We start from the raw sequence: 17,392 nt of genomic DNA on the forward strand, positions 1-17,392 counted from the left end.
ATTACATCGGGTGCCTCTGCTTGCTCAACAACCCCGGGTCTATCTAATCTCTGCTGCTCCGAAACATCCCATTCAATTTCTTCTCTTGATAGATGCCAGTGCTCTTTGAGCCCTTCGGGAGTACATTCTTTCTTTCCTGCTCGTCTCCAACTTTTCGCTTGTGTAAGACCACTAGATTCATCAGGTCAGCCCCCCCTATTGTAAACAACTAGGATCTGATTTGCACAGATCCAAAGGTCAAGAGAACGGCTGACAGTCAGCATCCACGCGCCAGTCTAAGAACGTTTCGTGGCGTACGTAGGATGCTTTATGAAGAGTGATACCCACTTAGATTCACACACTCCTGAGCTCGCTACCTCTTTAACACCGACTGACAGTTACTGTAACTGAGAGCTGCCAGTTACACTTAGAACAAGCAGATGCATTCTAATTGTAGTCGTCATAAACAGATAAGGAAGAAGCACTCTAACACTAGCACTACTCTTCCTGTTTACATTTACAGCCACAGATGCTACTTAGTGTTTCCAGCTATTTTGCAATTATATTACATTTTGCTGTAACCTCAGCAGACAGAGATCTACTGGGCAAGACACTAAAACCCATGATGCAAGGAGAAAGAACACCAAAAGAACCCTTTAGTAAGGACATAGCCCGTGTTTATTGAGATCATGATCACATAACATTGCATTAACTGTGAAATTACTAAACAGCAATGCAGAAGTGTAAACTACCCTCAAGCCATTTTATTCACGGCTGTTTATTTTTTGCTCCACAGCACTTTTCACCCAGCATTGCCTAGTCATTGGACCACCTCCAAGACCCTCTGGAGATCCAGAAGTCTTGTGTTTTTTTTTACCATTGGGCATGGAGGACAACATTTATGGAACTCCACAGGAACAAACATTATGAGAAGGGCAGCCTGTAGAGGAGGGTCAGGAGGCCAGAGGGGAGCACGAGGTGAGAGTGAATATAATAATGACAAACGGATTCCTGGCCGCTGCAACCGCAGCCTCGTCTCTCGGGTACCTTTCCACCTTGTCATGTCCAAAGACCTTGTATAATACTCAGCAAAGGGACAGGAGATAGCAAACACGTGTGTATCTGTACTCGCCTGTGCATTTCTAATTTATTGGCCCACTGATTTGCTGATGCGTGTGAGGCCGCACACAGGAGCACTAGCCTGGAACAGCCGGGCTTTGGTTCATTAGGCGCTCACACCCTTAAGCGGCTGACATTTCCAAACTTGTTCCCCAGTTTTCTAATTGTCGTGAAAAATTGGACACAGGCGCCAACATTGAAAAAGCTGCACGCTACATCTTGATTTGATGGCATTTCTTGAGCATCGCCGGATGAAAGTGAAATGCAAAAAAAGCACGCTGGATAGTGCAAAAAGTGAGGAGGGAAATTAAACAGGGCTATTCATCCTTCTCATTTGAAGACCTAAATAATCATCTACATAGATAAACCACATAGTGTCATCTACCATTATTGGTACAATTCGCACATCTTAAAAATATGTCAGATGTGGTGTGTAAATTTCAAAAGAATCAGAACAGTTTCGAAAAGTAAACCTTAAAATTGTTACTCAGATAAAGAAATCAAATAAGAAAAGCAAATACATAGCATTAAATCGATTAACAGTTTATACAAATCCATCTTCTCCATAAAATAAATGTGACTGTTAAATGTCAACACAAAATTATGGCATCATTTTGGGGCACTCGTTAGTTTGTGTTTCAGCTTGAAATTAATAAATACTGACAAACGGTTAAAAAGGTTAAAAAGGTGTCATCATGTGCTGTTGATTACAGAATTAAAGTCAGTTTAAGACTCCAACAACAGGCTTTGTTAGTGTATGTTTAAACTTTACAGACTTTACAAAGACCAACCAAAAAAAAATGGAAATATATGGACCAGCAGACAGGGTATTTCACATACAGAAAGTAGAAGTTATAAAATGTAATCACTGCATGTGCAATACTACAACAAAATATCAGTGTTTTCAGTACGGTGAAAACAACGATGGAAAAACATCACATGTTTAAAGGAAAGTACACAATTCAACATTGCTCCAGAGTCCAGGCAGGTGCAGTTGTACAAATGTCATACCTCTAGAGAGCTGACAGAGTGGACAGATGACTGTAAATTAGTAAAACATGCTGGTCATAATTTCCCCATGAATGTTAAAGAGATGACTGATATTTAGCTGTTTAGAGCAGCTAAAGTTTGACATATAGCTAAAGGTCTTAGCTTTGTACTTTGTCACAGTACTCTTTTATTTCTTTGTTGTCACGGGTAACATACCACATTTGCAATTCATGGCATCTTTTCCATCCATTACTACTCAAATGTAACTTTTTTTTTTAACCCAGTAAACAAAAAAGAAAATCCCAGACACATCTGCATTACTAGCGCATTATATAAAAAGACAGAAAATACAATTTCATTTCATTTTAAGAATCACTGTCACAGTTTTTCTTCCTCTGTGTGGCCTTAGTGCTGTGGGATAATTTACTCATTTTCTAGAAAGTGTCATGTAACCTTGAAGCATACTGAGGAAAGTAATAAAAACATGAGATTTGCTGTAACTTACTATAAAAACAGAAATCTCTGTCTGTCCACAAACCCCTCCTGAACCATCAAGAGTTCAACCAAACTTGATGCACAGGGTAGCATCATATCATTTTGACAACAAGACCTGATCAACAAACTGTAAATTCCAGAATTTACATTTTTTACAGTAAATATTCGCATCACTTTTCAATTGTGCAGAAAAAAGAACAACAATACAAGAAATCACAGACTGTGTCTGAGAAAACAATGTCTCTCAGCTACAAACAGCGCTGCTTGAAATGTGAAAAAGCACAACAGCTTCACAACACAGCTGCTGGCGAGGTCCACTGATAAAGAGGTGCCAGTGAGTCAACTCAGAAATAATAACTTCTAGTTTTAGTTCCCCATCCTACTCTGTGGAAAAACAAACAGCTTTTTGTTGTTTACAGAGTAAAAGGCACTCATATCGGTTTGCAATGAGGTAGATCAATACAAATCAAAAGGTTAATGTATAATAAGAGTTGTGCCTTCAGAACAAAATAACTGGCAGGATCAAGAATGAATTGCAAAAAGGGTTTTGTTTTTGGTAACACAAAAGGTACTCCAACAAGATGCATTTCTCATTTAAAAAAAACTTGACCCAATACTGATATTTACTTACAGGCTGCACAAACTCACATGCACAGGAAAAAACTTTTAAACTTTCAAAAAAAATTGGTTAACCATCTTCAATTCTTCATCAAGAGCCATAATCAGGTCAAAGTTGTTCATGCATGCATGCATGTATGCATGTATGTATGTATGTATGCATGTATGTATGCATGTATGCATGTATGTATGTATGGCTTGTACAGCAAAACTTCCATCAGCTTTAGCTCTACCTTGTGCTAATTAGCAAAAGTAATTAAAAAAAAGGAAACACACTAAGCTAACATGGTGAATATAGTCAAAAATCTATACCAGTGAGAAATCTCCACGTTTAACCCTTTACAGCCGATCGGAGCGGGCACGCTCTGTTTTGCGTAACTATTTTTAAATCCCGGTAGCTCTGCAACCAAGTAAGCTAGCGCAATAATTTTTTTTGCATATGAAACTGGAGGAGTTGTACTTACATCTTATGCCATCAGCTTGTCCTAGGTCACAGTTTCCTTCCACATATAGCTTTGCAAAAACTGCATAAAAATCACTTGCAGCAACAAAAACATGATATTCCAGAAACACGCTTCGCCGATCCATCAGCTGTTTGTAACACTTCCTACGTCCATCAGCGCAAACTATCACATGACCGCATGACCTGCCCGAAACCGGAAGTGACGTCATTTTGCGGAAATATAGTTTTTTTACGATCGGGACCTTATGAGCTTGTGTTTTACTTGTTATGTGTTTTAAAAAGTTATGTTTGACTTTATGACTTTCTGTGTCGTTTCTGGGATGCTTAAGACTCATATTGCACTGCTGGAAATAGTTTATTTTGATGCATATGCTGTTATTTTGCAAATTTGCACTATAATATTTATTTTCGTTTTTCCTGCAGTATATAAAAATTGGTGTATTTCAAAAATAAAACTATGAAGACACTCAAAATAAATTTCCTGTGGTGGGAAACTAGTTTGTGTAACTTTTTTGTATTTACAGTTTTGAGGGATAAGCCTCTTAAATTTCTCTAACTAGAAATATATGTTAAAAAAACAAAAACGATTTTCAATTTTTTTGTAGTTTATTGCACTTTTTTGCAATTTATGTAATTACTATGCACCTAATGCAGACATATTATTAAAGTTTGGGCTATAATGGTTGTATTGATGTATAGCAACTTGAAATGCTCCCAAAAATGGCTCCACAGCATGTAAAAATATAATATAAGCTCTGGCGAACTTGGTTCTATGGTAGGTCTTAAAGGGTTAACAACGTTAAGCAGCTTTGCGCGCCGATATTAGCAATTAGCTCAAGTTGCTATACAACCTGTTAGCATGGCTGTAGTCTCTGTGTTGTCTGCTGGTTGAAAGACTTTACAGTTCATCAAAAGTCAAAGTAATTGCCGACTGACTGAACGAATAAATCAGTCTGTTAAAAATGAGTGCGAGCAAGCAGAAAGCAATCTGTGCTAAGATCAACCTGTACAGCTACAACTATCACCCCGCTGCATTCACGCTAAATAAAGCAATCACATTTCATTTTGTTTCGGCGCTCTCTGGGTCCTGCTGGGCTGCGCTCATCTCCGTCTCCTCAGCTTCAGGCTGCTCCATCTCTGCCGCTGAGATGCTCATCTGCTCCTGGTTCTCTATGTTAGTTTGGTTACGCTCTCGGTCTTTAGCTCTCTTTTCTTTCTCCAGCATGTGGTAGTTGTAGATGTTCATGACGAAGAGAAAAAGCCCGCCAGTCGTGATGACTGAGCCACACATGAGGAAAAGGTACTTGTAGTCGCCAAAGATGTCTACCAGTAACCCTGTGTGGAGGAGGCCAGAAAGAATATTTAAAATTAATCAAAGAAAACACAGCACAGTGAGAGTATAGCGTCTAGACGGCAAGTTTGAAGGTGAAGAGGAAGATCAGACTCAGATATTGCTTATGAGTGCGTGCAAGAGAGCGAGAGTGAGCATAGGCCAATTTGAGAAGAGCCATCTCGGAAATGACGGGGCCATTACACCCTTCTTGGCTCTCCTGAATTGCCGGAAATGCAATTTGGATGGCTGCTACCAAAACGAATCAGAAGAGAGGCATATTCTCAGAACCATAAATATCCAGCTCAAGTCTGCAGAAAAGTGACAAATGTGGTTTAGATCAGATTTCAGCCTGTGGCTTTTCTGAGCCCCAAGTCCACAAGTCGCCCCGACCCCCGTTTTCCCCTCCAGACACGGATCGATAGGCGAATGTCGCTATCTCTCTCAGTGTCGGCATCTAGGACTGTCCACCTCACTGCATTACAATCCCCCTTAAAGCCGTATGGAATCCTGGCAGCTCGCCTCAGAAGCTGAAGTATTTTGAGCAGGATTAGTTTCTGTTTATTTTCTCTTGCTCCTAGAGTCTTCCCTTCTCTTTCCACTATTAAACATCTAGTTAGTAAAGATGACTGTGTTTATTCATCAGGCCAGTTTTATAAAATTGATGTTTGTCAAACATATTAGGAAGCACATTTAGTACAAACATGCTACCGTCTCCTTCTGAAACCAATTAAAGATGATGTTAAACTATAAGGAAATTAAACTGATTCCCTTAGCAGATCTCCTTAACTATACCACCTGCCATCTTTGCAGTGGAAGATTGTGTTAAAATAATGTTTGTGTGACTGAATGCAATGTACTGTACTATACTAGGAGGGGGTCACTTTGCATTTGGATCAATTTCAACCATCTCAATGCCGGCTGTATTATCTGATTGATAGCACTCATCTGGTGCCTGTACTCCAATGACCATCACCCTCATTAAGACAGCCCTTGATTGGCTAAGCAGTAATTAAGTCCATCTGGCATAGTCACCTCTTTTTTAATGTATTCACAGCTTAATTATGGCCCAGGTACAGGACTTTAATGACGAGAGTTTGAACTGAGCGTCATTAAACACCCAAAGCAAAAGGGTAATTACACCCGCTTACCTCACTTCCTCCTAATTGGATTGACCCGAAGGTTTGGGGGAGCAGTAACAAGCAGAATAGGGGAGACATAACGATTGAGCCCTCTGGAGGAGATTGTTAGACGTGCAGGGAGGCACTTATTTACCCTATTAAATGAGCGCCTCGGAACACGGTCGCTCTAGACTAACTGGGGGGCCTGTAACTTTTCACCTCATTAAAAGTCAGGTTGGAGGCAAAGGACGCGTTTGTCAGCAGGATGATATTCACAGCTGATTAAGTCATGTTCAGCTAAACTACTGTACATCCTCACCTTGTTTATGTAGGACATTAGGCCTGTATGAACACTGGTGAACAAGTTGAGCAACAACAGAGAGGATGGCTTGCTCACTGCAATACAGTATGTGTTATTGACAGACATCACCAAAAATGATAAATACCTTTCAAAACCAAATTTCTGAAAACACTAGGGAGTGTACACCCACAAGTATTGTAGTCTATCCTTACATGCATGAAGAAAGATGGCCACAAGTTAAGAAAAAAGTTACATGTAGGAGATGGTAACTAATTTATCGGACAAAATAGGTCTGCCTCGACTTGTTAAGAAAAGCAGTAAGAGTCGTGGAATAAATGATTTAAAAAAAAGCATCATTTTTTTTGACAAAAGGAGGAAATACTTTGACTGATATTGCAAAATCAACTCTAGGCTAAAATGGCTATTACATTATATCTCATAGTAATGTTAGTAGCTTTTTTCTTTTTGTTTTACAGGGACAATGAGCCAAAATGCTGAACAGGTGGTCAGTGTAGTACTGTGTGCTAAGGTTGGGGCATATGTAAAAATTTTCCAGCCGACATTCGTCAATCCAATAAATGACGACGGGCGATATATTCGAGCAGGTGACTTTTTGATGGGCGGGGGAATGTAATCACGCACCAACTGATTTAAGCATTTAAAATTTATTTGTAAGTTTCATTTGGAGGGAATACTTTACCTTCTTTTCTTGTTTGTTTCAGTATTAATATAGCTACTTTTTGGATTATTGAATCATTTATTTATTTGAGATGCACTGAATCACACAAAAGACTTTACGTCTGAGGGTTTGGGGTTTTTTTAATGTTCGCTTGAAGAGATATTTTGATTTTTAACTTACTTTTTGTTTAATTTTGTATTGGTTGTTTGGTTGAGTGTGTAAGACAGACAAACACTGGACCGACCTGTAAACACGGTTATAGTGGAAAAAAGAATCCAGTTTCTCTTTGTTTCCCTCCCCACCATTGTGTTTGTTAGTTTTTTTTAATTTAAATAAAATGTTTTTGTTTTTTCTGAACATAGGCTACTGCCGTTCTTTCTTTCTATTATGAGTTTAAGTAAATGAATCGCTGCATTTGGGTGACTCTGAGGAGGGGGGGTTTGTTCGCAGCTGGAATACGGTGCTGCTAAAACAGCGCTATTATTTTTTCCATTGACTGCTTTTATTAGCTTCAACCAACATTATTAGCAAACTTACTTGTGGGCAAATAAATAAATTGCTCTTGTAAAAACGATCAAAAGCTTTTACAAGAGCGGTGGGTCCAATCGCCCAACCTTACTGTGTGCTTCCTAATGTGACGTTTATACACTATGATGTAGATTCATGCATAAGTGAATCAGTCTTAAAGTTTGGCATTGTTTTTTCCCCATCAGTTTTGCAACATGATTTTATAACTGCAATGAAAACCAACAATACCACAATACAAACAATACCACCCTAACTTTACCTCGTAAAGCCTCAACAATGAAATATCTGTGGATGTTACAGTGGGCTGCGTTTATAGATATATTTCTGGCACTGCAGTGAAAAGCTGTCACAATAGAATCGTGCCCGCTTTTAATTGACGGCCTGAGCATCATGGGCATCATACACTCGTCTCATGTGCACAGAGATTCTCTGAATCTGTTGATGATAGTATGTACTGTAAATGATAAGATATTCAAAGTCTTCACAATCTGATGTTGAGAAACATTAATCTGAAATTGTTCCACAATATAGACACAGTTTGCTTCTTACTGGTAAACTGCCCATCTGTATTTCTGAGTGCCTCACTAAGACGCTCTTTATACCCAACCTGTTGCTATTGCAAATGTTCTTCCAGCTGTGGTTAAAGTCAGACTGTAAATAAAATGCAGCTTTTTTTTTTTCTTATCTTTAAATGAAGCCTGGATTTGCCCCAGATGCTCCATTATGTCATGAAAGCCTGTGCCCATGAGGATAGATGGCTTCTTTCCAGCAGGAAATCACCATGACGAACTGCATCTTTGTGTGGGCGTCTCATACAATACAAAACATCCATACTCCGTGATAATGCGGCTCTGTCTTACAGTAATGATACTGTTACCAAGCTTTACTGCAACATAATGCACAGCCTGTGAATGAAAGAGATAAACAAACAAATATTGTTTGCAAGGCTGCTCTCGCTTGAAAGCGGTTATTTCCTCTGTAATGGTGGAAATTTCTCTTTTCCCCAAGTGTTTCTGCATGTTTGTAAGTATATATTACCTTGCTCTTTGCCTCAGTTGTAGAAAGAAGCAGCGTAAAGCAATCTTAAGTGATCTAAGAGTAAACATGTGTACTTGTGTAAGAGAAAGACAGAAAAAGGATTATGTATGAATGAAGGATGTGTTACCTGCAGCAGGTGGTCCCAGCAGCATGGGGAAGCACTCCACGATCGTGACAAGTCCAACGGCGCTGGGGAAGCGCTGATTTCCCATCAGATCCATGAGGCATTCAAATATCAGGGCGAAAACCATCCCAAACCCCACACCAAAAAATACTGCGTAGACCACCAGGAGGGTATAGCTCCTCATCAGAGGGCACAGCAAATGGCACGTTCCATTAAAAACCATGGCAAAGCTGAAGAAGTACTGAATTCTAGGCCTGATCCACTTGCTGTTGGCTACCAGGCCGGTGCCGGGTCGAACAAACATGTCAACAAAGCCCATAATGGAGAGCAGGTAGGCCGCAGAGTACTTCTCAACACCTTGGCTAACAGCATAGGTAGACAGGAACACAATGGGTGCATACGCTCCAAAGATGAACATGACATTTCCTATTAGGTAAATGACAAAGCCCCTGTCCCTGAAAAAGGACAGATCCACAAACTTCTTTGTGTTCTTCATACAGCTTCCTTTTATCTTAGTCTTGCACTTATTTGGCCGATCCACGTTTTGCTGCGGTGCACAAGCGAGTGTCTTACAAACAGGTCGCATGAGGGCTCCAGCAACACAACAGTTGAGCATCAGACCCCCCAGGATAAGGAGGCTTCCTCTCCAGCCATATGTGCCCAGTAGATATTGGTTAAGAGGAGCCAGGAAACAAAGGAACACTGGACTGCCAGCCATAGCAAGTCCATTGGCTAAAGGACGCCTGGCCAGAAAATATTTACTGATGATGGTGAGAGATGCATTCAGGTTAAAGGCGAGTCCACAACCTGCATGTAGAAAGATTGAAAACATCTCAGTCACATTCCAAAAACCCTCAGGAAGAAAAACCCTACTGAACCTGAGCTCCAAAGGGTACTTAATTAAATTAAGACTAAATCTGCCGGCTGCTCATTAAGGTTCCATCTCATTTCACTTTTGCCATCTAAAATCTCATTACAGGACTCTGGAATTATTTCAGAAATAATTTCTCCATTCAAGTAGAAATAAATTGGAGAGCCTGGGTAATACATTTACTCACTTGCCTTTCTATGCAGAAATTTTTAATCTAATTGGACCTTATTTTGAAGAAGATGAAGAGTTACAGTTAGATAGCTACGGTGTTTAGAATTTCTCCCTCTAATGTCAGGGTATTCTTACGATGCATAAAGTTTTTGTTGTTTGGTTGTTTTTTTAATGCATTTAAATGGGGATTTACTATATTAGGCTTTTAGGGGGACATAAAAAGTGTAATTTAGCAATTTTTTCTTTTCTAATGAGGAATTTCACATTATTTTGACTTTAAATTAAAAAGACTGACTGCAATCCCAATAAATGTGACATCTACAAGTCACCGAATTATGACACTGTCCCCTAAAACTTAAGAGGAACACTTAATCATCACAGTATAATAACATATGTTAAAGCTGTTGCCAGACTTGTTTTGGTGCAAGTGAAAGTGACAACAGGTTGTCTTCATTGGAAAGGCAACCTCCAAAAAGCCACATGGCACCATTTAGTTGTAATCCAGCTCCTCCAGGATGGCACATCACCTTCTCAAAATGGTTTGCTGTGTCTCCCAGCACAGTCTCAAGAGTGTGGAGGCCATTACACAAGGAGACAGAGCTGTAAAGGGGTGCCAACCCAGCAGGAGTGGTGTCGGCTCCTTTGTATGGGAAGGAACAGGACCCAGCAAAATGACCTCCAGCTGGCAGCTCATGTGCATGTTTCTGACCAAAGTGTCATAAACAGATTCCATGAAGTGTTCATAACCAGCACTGTGCAGCTCCAATGGCATTCGCCAGAGAACATCAGAACTGGCAGGTTCGCTGAGAGCTCATCTGACAGATCTGAAAGAGTCTGGAGATGCTATGGCAAACCTGTGGTCTGTGGCCACCACATGCAAAACAGTTTCTACGTTCCTGGTACCCGTTTTAATGCATAACAGTGTGTTTTAAATGATCACGGAACCCCAAATCATGATGTACCAAAAATAGTAACAGAGGAATTTTCCATGCATTTGTGCTGTCACACCTGGATTATTGTATTGCCTTATTTACAGGCTTAGATAAAACATCTTTAACGCCTCCAAGCAATGCAAAATGCTGCAACCACACTAACACATTCTAGTAAATGAGCTCACATTAACCCTGCTTTATCATTTTTAATTTGGCTCCCAGTTGACTTTAGAATTTGTTTAAAATTTCTTGTATTACATACGGACTAAATGGACAAGATCCAAACTATATATCTTGTAATCATTTTGTGTGTGAAAAGCACTATAGAAACTATTTAAATGACGCTCTTAGTTCAATTATAAATATGTACTACCATCAAAATGTCCTAGAAAGTGTTGAGATTAAATTATTTGAAGTGCCTCAATTCTATGCTTTATATTAACTAAAATGCCATATATATAGCCATATATAGTGTAGTATTAAGTGGACACAGCCCTGAAAATAAAGGCAATAGATTACATGTCCTTGGGGGATAGAATGCTGTAGACTCTCGCTCACGCTTGCCTGGGAGAAAGTAGATAACAGGGGACCACCTTCTAGTAGAAAGTTACTGAAACACTGTTGTTTAGACTAGAGAGGGACCAGCAGATTGATTGTTTGATTGTAACTGATTGTTTATTCTGAGAAAAACAGGTGTGGGATATTAAACTGTTTTGTGATGCATTATACTGCTGATTTATAAGAAATACTCTTTCCAGAGAATCATGGCCTTATTTTTCTGATTAGAAAGAACAGAACATACTGCACAGGAAGGCAAGGTCATAACTTACGCTCACTGAGAAAAAGAAAGAATCTGAATGTTTAGTTTGGAGGGGGGCCGAAGCTTTGAGAATGTGAGAATCGGTCAGACACGTCGAGATTTGCCGGACACCCTCCTGTGCACATCTCCCGTCCGCACATTTGTAATGCTCAAAGTGTTGTATGGAATAAAGACAATTGCATTGATTAAAGAGATTGTTGATTGAGCATTTATACACCGAGTGTTGTTCTTCCTTCAGCCCAAAATTCAAAGAGTTGGTGTATTTAATAAAAGTCCACTGTGTGTATAACCAATGCAGTCAATCTTAGCAACACAGATTGTTAAAGCTGAGGTGTGTGCAGAGAGACAAACCGTGAAACTGTTCATGTGATCTTGTGTTGTGCTTGAACGGTGCCAGGCAGGTGCTCCAACCAATCAGAAGCATTCATTATTCCAGTGACAAGGACAGCATACCTCACCAGCTTCTCAGCATCACAAACACCAGTGAGAGAGTGAATGAAGGAGTATACGAGGAGGAATAATTCTGAGATGTATTTCGCTGTGTGTGGGGTGCTTTTTTATTAACGTGCAGGTGTTTGTGTATGTGTAAGCATATGTCTGCATGACTTCTAGGCAAAACTGCCTAATGCCTGTGTGTCAGTGCACTAGGCACAGGGGAACAGTGTAGAGCCCACACATGCCCCAGGCACCACACATGGCCCAGCCACTCGCTGTGCCTATTAATCCTTCACAGGGGCCCTTGGCTGGGTAATGAGCCTCTTAGGATGGCAGAGAGCCCCCATGTGACGAACCTGATTGGAGCTTACGGAAGAGTACAGAGGGCCATGGAAGATCATGCTCTCTGGGATCAGAGACAGTTCTGTCTTAATTACTGTCCTGGTCCTGGTCCCCTCGGTCCTCTAACTGCACCCTAGGAGCCAGGGCAGATGCCCAGGGCCTTCAGGAAAGGCATGGCAGTCTAGTTATGGGGAGCAGATCTGAACCAAGAGATTCTAAAAGGGATGTGAAAAGATGCAGACTGCCAACATCCCAATCCCACTGGGACCAGGATTGATGGGAATGCAAACTGAATGGTAAACAAGTATGGCATGATATCTTGGTTTTAGTCTGTGATCAATTATGAATTCCCAAAGTGAGACCACAAAAAGTAAAACCTGTTCAAGCAGCAGTAACACATACTGCTTAGGAATAAAAGTACTGTACCTCCAATGACGCCAATGCAGAAGTAGAGATAAGCGATGGAGCTCCCAAAAGATGCGGTTACCATAGACACTCCACACATCAGTCCACCCATGATGACAACTGGTCGGCTCCCAAAACGATTGACCAACATGCTGCTCACCGGTCCTGCAAAAACAGATGAGCACTGAGAACGAGCAGTACATTCTTGTATTATGTTACGTCTTAATGTCGCCAAAGTTTTAGTAATCCGGGTACCTACTACTTCAAGGTAAACTGATGGGTCTAAACCAGTGAAATTCATCATGTGATCATAGGGCTAAATTCTGCCACACAATTTTGTAATGAATAGCTCATTAAACAAAATAAATAACTTAAAAGATGAGTTTCATGTTTTTTTTAATGTCTGTTCATTTTATCTGAAAAGCATTATTATTTGCACATTAGCTGTTGAGCATCCCTGATCTAAACCAAGGGCAAAAGGACATCACAGAGGGTGACAGAAGACCTCCACAGCAAAGCAACCTGGCAACTCATTAAACATTCCCCTGATAATGTAAAACACTACACCCAGTGATCAATCAGCAATTAAAAAGCCTTTTATATGCTGTCACTCTTTCCTTCATTCATAACCTTGCCTGAAAGAGTGACATTGAACCACAAGTCATTCTCCAGAATAATGAAAACCTCTATATTCTTATTGCAAACTACACAGGCTTCTCGAAAAAAAAATAATTAAAGGAACGGTTTGAAAACGCATCAGATCTCAATGGGGAAAAAAAGATACGTATTCTGATGTGGACAGTGTTAGGAATGAAAAGTTCACACATCATTTGAAGGCAATAAAAGTGATCAACCTGCCCCCCAAAAATCAAAGTGGAAAAAAAACAATGCAGCAATGATGCTCAGTTGTATGTCCCCACATTACCCTGTATGCATGTGTGACAACGTTGGGGTGTGCTCCTAATGAGACAGCGGATAATCTCCTCCCAGATCTGGACCCGGGCATCACTGAGTTTTAGCAGTATCCTGTTTTAGCAGTTGTCTCATTGTTGCCCCTCTAGTGCAGCTGTTGTTAATTTCATTAACACCAAAGTGGGTGAAACTGATTAACAGCCCCCTCTGCTACTTACCTAATCAATATCCCAGCAGTTTAACTGAACTGATGCTATACTCTGATTAAAAGCTGTTCCTTTAATTGTTTTTAGCTGTGTAGTTCAGTAGTGGTAGCAGTGATAGATTAAATCTTTTTGTTCCAATTTCTTTCATTTTTGCACTAGCAATGTGATCCTTAAAGAGCCATTAGCTGAAGACATTGCATATCTCAACATGGTGCAGTTTGTCCAAAAAGAAATCTAGGAAAACTGGACAAGTAGAAGTTGTGTCCTTGGGAAATAGGGAAAAAGCATTCTTAAGGGAGGCCGAAGGGAGAAAAGGCTGAGGTATTCCCAGTTACACAAGAACTGGACTTAAAATCAGTGGCAACAGGTCTTATGGAGTGATTCATCCAAATGTGAAACTTTTGGTTCAGATCAATGAGTGTCTACAACCAGTGGAGGCTCTGTTATTGTTTGGGGCTGTACATCAGCCAGTTGTGTTGGGCATCTTGTCAAAACTGATGGAATAATAAATGCAGAAAAGCATTAACAGATTTTGATCCACCACACAAAGCTGTCTGGAAAGTGTCTGATTGGCAAAAACTTCATTTTTCAGATCATGATCCAAAAACACACCTCCAATGCAGTAAAAACATACCTGAATTTAAAAAAATAAAAATACAAACTCTCGACAGAAAACAACAAAAGGCAGCCAAGATCCAAACAACAGCTTCAAGAAGCCTGGAGAACTATTCCTGAAGACTACTTAAAGAAATCAAGAAAGCGTGCCTAAGACAGATCAGGCTGTGTGAAGAACAGAGGGGGTCATACCAAATACTGACATTCATGCTTGTTAGAATGATACAATATTTATTCTTTTTACCATATATGCTCTATTTCCATGTATGATTTGACATGTTTTAATAAATTGCTGCACCTGTGTCCCATTTTTCTAGCAAAATATAAAGGAATGAAGGGTGACTCAAGACTTCTGCACAACACTGTATGGGAAATCAAATATCCACCCAGCTGTTTATACAGTTACACAGGTTCAGAGCAGGGTCAAAGATAGATCATCGTTTTCGCTGTAGCCGTGTCACAATAGGGCATCTCTTGTTCTACCACCGTATCCATTTCCATTATAAGTTTATCATTGTGACTCGTTGAGTCAGAGGTTTCCTGAAAAGGCTGTCATGTCTTTCCCATGGGGGCCTGGTGTCAGACCCCACTGTGCTGAACCTTCCTCTGATATATTCCCCTCTTTCCTTCTCCTCCGCTAGGTGACATTGTTGAATCCTTGCCAAGGACAATATGATAAAGTCCTGTGCCTGAGCCACATTGGAGGGGAATATTTCACTAGTTAGGCCGCTCTGAGTTGAGTGCAGGTGAGTAACATAGCGTGCTGTCCTGCAACCTTGAAAGCAGATACTAACAAACTCAGGTTAAAAAAAAAAAGAAGAAGACAAGAAGAAAATCACACTAAATAAAAACTCAAGATTCTACTTTTTTCTTTCAGCAGTGAATAAAATATTTATGTCTTCACAAAATCGTAGAGAATACAGTTTTTGTTACCTTTATTTATTCTCAACGTTAGTATTTTGAAGACAGTATATAATATATCTAAGTAGGGTCTGATTTGTGACATCTGACTTCACTTCTACAAACCCAAATGTACAATAGATGTCACATGCAGTGGTGCTTACTTCCATAAATTCCCTTTGGACCTCAGTGAAGAGACTTAAATTTAGGTCAGGTGACTTACATGGAAGCAACGTTCACTTTATTAGGCAGCGGGTGCAGTCGCTCATGTGAAGCCAGTTATACTCGTTACTGTATTTCTCTAAATCTAAATTACAACCATACACAACAGTCGTGCCTTTGCAGCGGACACAGACACCACACAAACGATCTTTATGAAACTGGGATTTTTGTGTTTATGATGCTTATCGCCAAGTACAAATGCACAGAGCAGACTTCTCAAAATACTGATCTGTCTGCTGTCGGCTGGTTTGAAGCTGTGCTTTAGTAATGCTTGATGCAACTTCTTATAGAAGGTGTAGAGAAAGTCTGATCAACAGACCACGATCGGTGCTAGTATGGGGTGTACGTGGTATGTCAGAGCCCTAGGACAACTAAATAAAACACAAAAGAACAAGAGACCAAAAAAAACTCAGTCTGGTTAACCTGCAGGCTATTATTTACCAGCCAATACAAATGTGTTCTCTAGTAGTGATAAGAGTACTGATTTAGAGGTGCTGACTACAAAAGGTGTGATGGCCTAAAGGTATGAGGCCACACTACACTGCATTCCAAGCAGCTCTGGGTTTGAGATTATCATATTTATGCTAACCAAGTGGTTTATTGATGTAGCATCACAGCTGACAAAAACAGACTGCAGAAGACTATTCAAATTCAATTCAGTTTTATTTATACAGCGCCAAATAACAACAACAGTTGCCTTAAGGCGCTCTATATTGTAAGGTAAAGTCCCTACAAAAATAAAGCATACAGTAATGCTAACTATGTGGATAGGAAAGCTTAGAAACAGTTTAACCAATAAAGCACACACAGAGTCAACTCACCTCCTGCATACATGGCAGCTAGCATAATAGAGGAAATCCATGCTATTTCACTGTAGCCAGCCTGCAAGTCTTCTTGAATGTCTTTAAAGAAAATGGAAAGGGCTTTGGGTGTGGAGTAGGCAAACCCAATGGAAATATGGGCCCCAATCACAACCATCCAGCCCCAACCGCCATCCAGGGGCTTGGAGCCCAAAACATCTGCTGGAGCAGGAGGCATGTTCCTGTTCAGAGTGTACAGTATAGGGGGACACAGTGTTACAGTCGCTGCATGCATGAACAAAGCAGTACAATCTAAGTAAAACACACAAGCGCATATTAATTAAAAACGAGGAGTCGGATTTCAAAATAAAAGTCTCAACATCATTCTAAACTTGCTGACAGGTAGTTGAGACATGGACTCACACCGAACTTAAAGTTTGGGCTGTTTTCAGATTCTGCGACATGCTAGACCACACCGGCCATGTTTGTAAACAGAAGCGGGGGAAATAACCCGCAAAACTACGCAACAAAGCAAGCTCTTGTGTAATATACTGCTGCTGCTGTTGGTGGTGGTCATCATAATGGGAAATGTGTGATTTCTTCCCTAGACGTATTAAAATACAGCAAGACCCAAAGGTCTGACACTGCAATTCCACATTAGAGTTTTTTACAAGCCAAGATAACTTTTCCGATCACTCCGTCTCGTTAAACCGTTCCGCGCAGAGTGGGGCAGGAATGCTACTCACCACCACGTGGACAAAGAAACCGGTTAACCAGCGTGTGTGGATATACTGCAGAAAGCCTGACTGCATCTTACCGTTCACTGAGCGTCTGCGCAGCCTCTCTTTACGAAGTTCCTGACCAAAGTTTCACCAGCCTACAGCTTTATTTGACTGCTGGTCACATGTCGCACACATGGGCCCGAGGTGATCCGATTCACTAAATCAATGGGACATGAGCTTTGTCTCCTCTGCGT

The 17,392-nt window shown here is 40.4% G+C and overlaps 1 protein-coding gene across 2 annotated transcripts; it reads right to left on the reverse strand.

The window, feature by feature from the left end:
- Nucleotides 1-645: 645 nt before the first annotated feature.
- Nucleotides 646-17,362, reverse strand: LOC146573891 (monocarboxylate transporter 2-like). Of its 2 annotated transcripts, none has more exons than XM_085273316.1 (5): nt 17,234-17,362; nt 16,438-16,658; nt 12,783-12,926; nt 8,789-9,592; nt 646-4,999 (listed from the first exon to the last, which is right to left on the reverse strand). In XM_085273316.1, the coding sequence occupies exons 2-5, from the start codon at nt 16,652-16,654 to the stop codon at nt 4,725-4,727; spliced, it is 1,440 nt and encodes a 479-aa protein (XP_085129442.1). In that variant the 5' UTR covers nt 16,655-16,658; nt 17,234-17,362; the 3' UTR covers nt 646-4,724. The 2 variants fall into 2 exon arrangements, with proteins under 2 accessions (XP_085129442.1, XP_085129443.1); XM_085273317.1 differs by having other exon boundaries at nt 17,163-17,238.
- Nucleotides 17,363-17,392: the final 30 nt, after the last annotated feature.

This window comes from Mchenga conophoros, linkage group LG5, assembly GCF_057382185.1.
Source record: "Mchenga conophoros isolate Kocher_MC1m ecotype Shallow Benthic linkage group LG5, M_conophoros_male_GT1.1, whole genome shotgun sequence".
Classification (NCBI taxonomy): Eukaryota; Metazoa; Chordata; class Actinopteri; order Cichliformes; family Cichlidae; genus Mchenga; species Mchenga conophoros.

What these genes read in the sequence shown, in the direction of transcription:
- LOC146573891 (XM_085273316.1), bottom strand. Translation starts at nt 16,654, where the DNA reads ATGCCTCCTGCTCCAGCAGATGTTTTGGGCTCCAAGCCCCTGGATGGC. An exon ending in CTGCATTGGCGTCATTGGAG is followed by an intron (nt 9,593 to 12,782) that starts GTACAGTACTTT and finishes TTCTACATGCAG; the next exon opens with GTTGTGGACTCGCCTTTAAC. An exon ending in GCTGGGACCACCTGCTGCAG is followed by an intron (nt 5,000 to 8,788) that starts GTAACACATCCT and finishes TCCTCCACACAG; the next exon opens with GGTTACTGGTAGACATCTTT.